This window comes from Bacillus rossius, chromosome 10 (assembly GCF_032445375.1).
Source record: "Bacillus rossius redtenbacheri isolate Brsri chromosome 10, Brsri_v3, whole genome shotgun sequence".
Classification (NCBI taxonomy): domain Eukaryota; kingdom Metazoa; phylum Arthropoda; class Insecta; order Phasmatodea; family Bacillidae; genus Bacillus; species Bacillus rossius.
In genome coordinates, this window is record NC_086337.1 from 2646743 (window position 1) to 2655494 (window position 8752).

The 8752-nt window shown below is 34.8% G+C and overlaps 1 protein-coding gene across 1 annotated transcript in view; it reads right to left on the minus strand.

Annotated features, from left to right (window-relative positions):
• Positions 1–8399, minus strand: part of LOC134535716 (eukaryotic initiation factor 4A-I) — a 92868-nt gene extending 84469 nt beyond the window's left edge. The window contains exon 1 of the mRNA XM_063374921.1: positions 8116–8399. Coding sequence (XP_063230991.1) covers positions 8116–8138 — 23 coding nt within the window. The 5' untranslated portion in view covers positions 8139–8399. The remainder of the gene's footprint in view (positions 1–8115) is intronic.
• Positions 8400–8752: the final 353 nt, after the last annotated feature.

Here is an 8752-nt window from a genome sequence, read left to right on the forward strand (position 1 = left end):
TTGGAATTCTTTGTGTATGTATGTAACAAGTTTATCCAGTTCAAAACAAAACAAAAAAAAAAACTCATTCAAAGTTAGTGTAGTGTAAATATATCAACAATTTGTTTTATATCATGTAAACGATTCAATAATTCTATATGTTTCTGTTGAAAGTTAAGTTGTGGTAAGTTCAAATTAAGTAAAAATTATGTATTAAGCCAGGATTGAAAGCACTCGGTGAGCGTGGACCACTGAGTGTTGGTGAAACATTACTACATCAGAGACTAACGTTTATATCAAATTTAATGCCCTGAAAGAATTCCAAACAGATATTTACTATTCAATAGTCTTGGGATCCCGAGAGTTAATTTAAATTAATTAGTTTAGTTATTCTAATAATTATAGAACAAGAGATTCAGACTTGGATTTAAATTATGACGCTGGTAAGTCTTTCAGGCGGAAATCAATGTTTTTATAAAAAAAATAATGTTCGTGAAATTCAACAAACGGGAAACGTTCCAAATCGACGACTGGACGGGGACTGGAAAAAAAACCGACCTCAGTGACAGTTATAGCCTCTACAGACGTATTGACTTCCTCGATGACCAGGACTCTGCGACGATCCGCGTGTAGCTGGCTCTCCTGCTCTGGATAGCTGGTAGGTCGTTGACTCAGTCCTCCTCTCGTACCGGACTGCTGGGCTGTTCTACTGCTCGACTCGTGGGCCGCCTCCTTCTTAGTTTGCGCCGTCGAGTCGGTCCTTCTCGCCGACCGGGCTGCTGGGTTGTCCTCCTGCTAGGCTCCCGAGACGTCTTCTTATTAGCTCGTGTCGTCAAAACTACAGCGCCTTTCCTATTTTAACGTGGTTCAGTCGTCGTCGATTGAATAATTGAATTGTCTCTCTCTCAAATCCTCAAGATATTTTAACCGTTCTTCTTTGCGTCGATTAAGGTAACGTAATTAGGCAGATCTTCGTTCTAGTATAAAAGTTTCGTTGCATGTTCTTCCGTGAATTTTAGTGTTGAAATCTTAGACGATAATTAACAATTCTTATCAAAACACAATATTTTCAATAAATTTACTTAATTCTTGGTATATATCGATAAATAAATCTTACCGTTACTAAAACAGCTCTTCGATATCTCTTTTAAGTATTAATTCAAATCATACGAAGTTTCCAGTTTGCTGCTAAAATTACGGACGCATATTATCATGGACCGAAAAATGGAACAAACCGAATATTCTAAAAGAATATTTTTACTTGCCCTTGTTTGTAACACGCGATTCTACAATTTTTCTTTAAACAAAAAAAAAATCAATGCTTTAACGCAAGCAAAATATAATCAAAATGAATCTCCTATTCTTTACAAATATAGTAATAAACAACAAATTTATTACCTTTTTAAAAAAAACCAAAGATAAGCATACTTCCAGAGACAAAATAACGTTTTAGCTTATTTAAAATTTGTAAAGATTTGCATATCATAAATCAAACAATTTTTTGTTTCGACTTCTGCAACCACCAAAATTGATCAATATAAATATTTCTATAAAGTACAAACGTTGACTTTATATGGTCTTGTGAGATACGAGGCATAAATCGGTGGTTTAAATTTTAAGAGCAGGTATTTAACAGTAACCTATTATTGTTCAATTATTTACTTTTGACCACTCTTAGTATGAATGGTTTAGACCACGGTTTAAACAGGTGGTTTCTGTTAAACAACTTTTTTAAATTATGTATTTTTAAATAGAATGTTTTAATTTTTTTATGAAGGTCTGATTCCACTCTAACAGCAACAAAAGTTAGCTCATTTTTAAGTCTTGTGATTTACAGGAACAATAAATAATACACCAATCAAGATCTTATCATTTCAATTATCTGAACAAGTTGTAAATTATAACCAGCAAAATACTCCTGTAAAATTTAATTAATTAGTGAATTGTAGAAGTGTTAAAAAAAAGAGGAAATAAATAATTGTGGGAATCTCTGAGTCTACTGTACAACTTTTCTGTGGGCAACACCCATTCCATCAAGAATCCTCCTGTGCAGAAATACACTTTAATTGGTTAGGTCCCGGTCCCAGGTCAGACGTGCAGATTTGCTGTACTTCAGTCCTTTGATGTTATAACATTTCTGGTTCAACATGAGTGGCAGAAAGCAGGATGTTATATGGCTTTCATTTGAACATGCTGAGAATCAAAATAACTAACATAATAAAAAAAGGCTGGTTTAAAACAAAAAAAAAAATGTTATTTGGTATTTTTCCTATCATCTACTGCAAGAGAGGGTTATCTGGTGAGACTGTACAGCCCGCGATAGAGGAAAGGCAGGCGGCCTAAACTTCGAGTAGCATGGGGACATCCTTGGGTTGTTCGGGACGAACATATGTGAGGGGGCAATGTTACGAACGTGAGCAAGACCACAACACGTGCAGGTGCACAGCTGGCTGACATCATGTGGCCGCGCAACATGAGATGTGCCGCTTCCCCTCCTTCCAGCCCTCAGCTCCCCGCGCGGCGCTGTTAGTTTGGCATTCGAAACCTTACAGCTGCGGAGTTACGCGAGCCGCCGACACGTCGGGTCGGTGAGGAATACCGCGTCTGGCCCCAGCCGCGCTCCTGAGAGCCCCAGAGGAGAAGTTCAGAGAGAGTTCAGGAGGGAGCCTTCCCGCGGCAGAGCTTTTCCGGGTGATAGAGTGGCAAAGTCCCTGGAAAAGGTTCCAGGGCGAAGAGTTCAGTTCCAGGCGATAGTGTCGCGGGCGCAGCGGAGTTCCAAGCGAGGTGTCGAGTGGGATCTCGGCAAAGGGGAAAGGCGACGGAGGACCACGAGGGATGCTGTGGCGAGAGTTGCGCCAGAGGTGCGGTCCAGCGAGGTGTGTGGATTGTGAGAAACGAGTGACTGGAGGAAGCAACATTTTTTAAGTACAATTGATTAATTGGCATTTTTAGATTATTAGCTAGTAATGTAAATAGTGGCAATAAATAAAACTGTGTGTGATTAAAATATAAAAGGGCTATCCTTTACGAACCCGCAGTAAATCGAAACAATATGTCCGTAATGTTGAGATATTTCGAGGCAATTTTCAGCATAACAACCGTTATAATACACAGGGCACGCTGTTAATTCTCCCGATATATTCATAAGTTGTAAAGTCTGCAGATATAGTTTATTGATAATGAAAAATTGGTATCCCAAATGGAATAAAAAAGGCGGAAGGGGGAAGACTGTCTTCTAATTTATGATACAGGAAAAATATAATATTCAAAAATTGAAATGAGTGAAAAATAGTGTAAATAGCCAAAACTCCCATATTCCCATGCTTGTCCTGTAAGAAAGTAGGGTAAATATGTAGTGTACGGATTAGCGCCAAAAAAAATCGTACAAATATAAAATAACTTTCATTATATGCTCTTTTACGTCCTCTTTTCATAACCGCCTGCGGAGATAAAAAATTCCAATTACTTTTGGATATATCGCCGTTCTTATTTTGCAATACAAGCCCTATGTAATCATTGAACAGACGCCATTTTATATTTTGCCGTGTGTGCGTGAATGCCTAAATAACAGAAATTTTCCATTAGGTAAGGTTAGTTACATTATAAATACTTCAAAATAAATGGAAATTAAAATCATATCAATTAATTTTACTTGTATAGTTTTAAGTATTTATAATGTAAATGACCTGACCTAACAAAACGGGACAAAGGTAGTTTAGGTCAGGTCAGCTACAGTATAAATACTTTGAAACAGAACAGACATTAAAAATAATAAAAATTAATTTTAATGGTTGTTTAGTTTTAAAGTATTTATAATGTAGCTGACCTGACCTAACAAACCGGGAAAAAGGATGAACAGTAGGAACTCACGTAATTTTCTTTTTACGTGATGTAGTCGTTCAACTACGTCGCGAAAAAAAAAAAAAAAAATCATACTTGTAAACAAGCAACAATGGTGAACGCGGGAAGCCTACGATTCACTCATCCTTCTGGACATACCCGAATACTCACGTTGGCAAGCCTTCTTTCAACAGACAAGAGGCAAACGCCCGTTCGTGCATCTTATGATTTTTTTTGTTTATTGTAAATAAATATGCAACTCATGAAAACTAATGGTCAATTAGGTTATGTTAGCTACATTATAAATACTTTAAAACATTGTGGATGGTTGATTTGGTTAGGATAGCTACATTAAAAATACTGTGAAATCATGTAAACGGTTTCCTAGCGCTGGATAGCTACATATTAAAAAGTTATTTGCTAAGCAACCATAAAATGATTTTACATTTTTTTTAATGTAGCTATACTTACCTAATATAACCAACCATCCACAATGTTTTAAAGTATTTGTAATTACTTCTTGCTAATTTAAGAAAAGAAGGCTTGCCAACGTGAGTATTCGGGTATGTCCAGAAGGATGAGTGAATCGTAGGCTTCCCGCTGAAAGCAGCATCAGTGCACAGCATGAAAATTAAAAAATTCCATATATCCTAAAGTATTTGGAATTTCTGATCTCTGCCGGGTTTAATGAAAAGAGGAAGTTAAAGAACACAGAATAAAGGTATTTTTGGAATTTTAATTTTTTTTTTTAACAAATATTGCCCAAATATGTACATTAAAAAATTCGATATCTCCTAAAGTATTTGGAATTTCTTATCTCCGCAGGCGGTTATGAAAAGAGGACGTAAAAGAGCATATAATGAAAGTTATTTTATATTTGTACGATTTTTTTTGGTGCTAATCCGTACTGCCATCTTGGTAAGGTCATCAGTATAGTTATTGCAATCTAGACTAGTTCCTCAAGTTTTTCCGATTATCTCGGTAGGTAGCCACCCTGAAGGGCATTTTAGATAGGAGATATTCATATGCTTGTTTTGCAAAACATTTGTATATAAAACAACACTGGGAATAATATAGCTTCAGTATTGTATTCTATACAAGAATAAATATGGCTGTAGAATATATAACACAATAACCAAAAGTCAGTAAAAAATTTGTTTTAAGTAAAAAAAAAAATCCATTCCCCTTAAGAATGTAGGGGTGGTAAACACATGAGTGCAATCATCAATATTATATGAAGGTCTAGGTTACTTACAATATTAATTCACAATTGAACTGTATGTCTGAATAAATTTAAATGTATCAAGCTGCTTGCAAACACACACACAGTGGTATACTAAAATTATCTCACACTATGTAATAATAAAAAATGAGCACTTCCCTGTACACATCCTTATACATAGAAAACTGCTGATGCAGCTTTTCTTGAAAGGAAGGATCACTCGCAACCTTACATGCAGCATGTGGCTTTTCAGGAGCTTAGCAGAAATGAAACAATGTATGTCTGAACCAGCCAACAGCTGGCCACAATTTTTTGTTCCACTATAATTGTTCTGTATCACATATCCAAATTAATTCTTTGGTCCTAATGGCATCATCCTGTTTAACTGAACCTGTGGTACACGAGCAGTTTTAATTTAGTACAGACAGAGCCTGAACATAACAAAAATATCACAATACAAACAAATTATGTCAGGTCGTTTGAAATTATATTTTGTATTCAACTAGAAATCAAGGTAAATATTTACAATCGCGGTAGATGCCAAAAAAAATGCTAAAAATCTGAAAATAGTTTTATTCTGTGCCCTTTCACTTCCTCTTTTCAAAACAACCGGCGGAGGTAAGAAATTCCAAATACTTTAGGAGATATCGAATTTTTTAATTTCATCATATGTAGAGTCGCGGTAGATGCCAAAAAAAAAATGCTAAAAATCTGAAAATACTTTTATTCTGTGCTCTTTCACTTCCTCTTTTCAAATCAACCGGCGGAGGTAAGAAATTCCAAATACTTTAGGAGATATCGAATTTTTTAATTTCATCATATGTAGTCGCGGTAGATGCCAAAAAAAAATGCTAAAAATCTGAAAATACTTTTATTCTGTGCTCTTTCACTTCCTCTTTTCAAATCAACCGGCGGAGGTAAGAAATTCCAAATACTTTAGGAGATATCGAATTTTTTAATTTCATCATATGTAGAGTCGCGGTAGATGCCAAAAAAAAATGCTAAAAATCTGAAAATACTTTTATTCTGTGCTCTTTCACTTCCTCTTTTCAAATCAACCGGCGGAGGTAAGAAATTCCAAATACTTTAGGAGATATCGAATTTTTAAATTTTCATCACAATACCTGTGAATTCAGGCGGCCATCATTGTTTCTTGTTTACGAGACGAGTATGATTTTTTTTTCCGCGACGTAGGTGAACGACTACATTGTTGCTTGTTTAGGAGTATCTATTAAAATCTGAAAATACTTTATTATAGTTATGTTATGTTAGGTTAGCTACATTAAAACACTTTAAAACACTATGGACGGTTAGTTAGGTTAGTATAGCTACATTAAAATAAACAGAGAAATATAAATATTAATAAATAAAACTGAGGTTGGACGAAGGTAAATGGTTCGGGTGTAATCGGGAATGGCAGAACTTTATGTGCGTCTTGATTTACCGTTCGTGAATGCCTAATTAATTAAAATGGTCGATTAGGTCAGGTCAGTTACATTATTAATACTTTCAAACTAAGCAGACATTAAAAATAATATAAATTAATTTTAATGGTTGTTTAGTTTTAAAGTATTTATAATGTAGCTAACCTGACCTAACAAACCGGGACAAAGGATGAACGGTAGGAACTCACGTAATTTTTTTACTTATTACTTGCGCAACAAATAAAACATTAAAATTTGAAACGTTAAAAACTCAGATACGTTAGAGGCGGGTACATTCCTTTGCCATTAGTAGAAAATGATGTAGTCGTTCTACCTACGTCGCGAATATAAAAAATAATAAACGTAAACAAGCAACAATGGTCGGTTCACCTACGCGGAAAAAAATCATACTCGTCTCGTAAACAAGAAACAATGGTGGCCGCCTGAATTCACAGGTATTGTGATGAAAATCTAAAAATTCGATATATCCTAAAGTATTTGGAATTTCTTATCTCCGCCGGTTTTAATGTGAAGAGGAAGTGAAAGAGCATATAATAAAAGTAATTTCAGATTTTTATAATTATTTTTCGCAAATACCGCTACTCTACATGTTCAAAAGTTAAAAATTCCATATCTCCTAAAGTATTTGGAATTTCTTATCTCCGCCGGTTGATTTGAAAAGAGGAAGTGAAAGAGCATAGAATTAAAGTATTTTCGGATTTTTAGCATTTTTTTTGGCATCTACCGCGATTGTAAATATTTACCGAAATCAAAATAAATTTTAATATCACAAGTTTTTCACAGTCCAGGATCTGTTCGAAGTAAACAGCAAGTATCATCTACCACAGCATTAATGTGTGCAGGATCATGCCATCAGGATCAAGGGATTAACTTGGATACACGATTCCGAACTTCTACTACGCTGAATACGTAAATGGATACCTACTGTTCGGAAACGGTAACTATTGTTTCATACAAAAGTGACTGTGTACAATATATTAAAATACAATTGTTTAGACTGCTTGTGGCTGACTTGAATAGGTAATAAAAAAAAATAGTCGTCTCAACTTAATGATCTCGCAGTTAGTCTTCCTAGTAGTTACCATATGACAAGCCAACAATTTTGTGGTTAGAAAAACAGTTTTATCACATTCAACCCACCTCTGCGACTGAACACAAATGTCAATGTTTGATAGTACTTTAAATATTAAAATTTCCGATTCATGCAATCAATAATTTATTTTAGCCCACTCAAGAGCAAACTTATATTTATAATTATCACACAAATTTAAACATACGTCAAAGGCCTAAAATATATATATATAAATTAAAACCAGAAGACAAATAGGGAAGAATCATCACACTAGGGGCATAATTTGACAGCTTAAGCTAATACCAATTCAACAAAACGAACCAGTCAAAATATGTCACAAAGACAAGATATATTAAAACCCCACGCCAAAAAAACCTTCAACACGCCATGTTGCAGAACACGTTCTACACAATCGCATGCCAAGTCTCCTCTATTGAAAGAATTAACTCCATGCAATGTCAATAACACTGTAAATAAATTGTAAACAATTAATAACACAAATATATTAAAAAATGTAGCTTCTAACATATTATATCTAGAAACTTAAACTACATTACCTTCTCTCAGAGGTATACGACATGTTACACTCGCAATTAGAGCGACAGAAAGGCAAGTTCCAATTACTTCACTCGAGGCGTATTACTACGCAACTAAATACATATCAAAGTAAATTTTTTTCCCTATTGATTAATTTTAAAAATTGATTTTAAGTACTAAACGCTCCAAATTTAACACCAAAATAAATCCACACGCAAGATGCTTGTTAAGAAACCAAAGGATTAAATCTTGCGGAGGAATATCTTCACATTTGACCGAACTTTTTCTCATAGAATATGAAACTCTTGATGTGAATCAATGGAGTAAAAAAAAAAGGGAATGACAGTTCTCGCAGGACTGCAAAGCACAGGACATTAAAATTCTGTTAGTTATAATGCCTTTTCATCAACGCCAGTTAAGTTAAAACAGTTTAAGGAGCCATATGCAGAGATTAACCATTATCTTTTAGACCCTCTAAAACAAAAAGGTAGTATTTATTACCCTGATAAGAAACATCTATCCAACTCCTTTCTAGAAGACATCATTAATTTGAAGTATAGGAAGAGATCAGCCTTCAGGCTGCCAGCTCTACGCCTTAAGGCCTCCTAAATTATGAAGGCAGACGATTTTTCGAAAAATAAAATTGTTTAATAAACT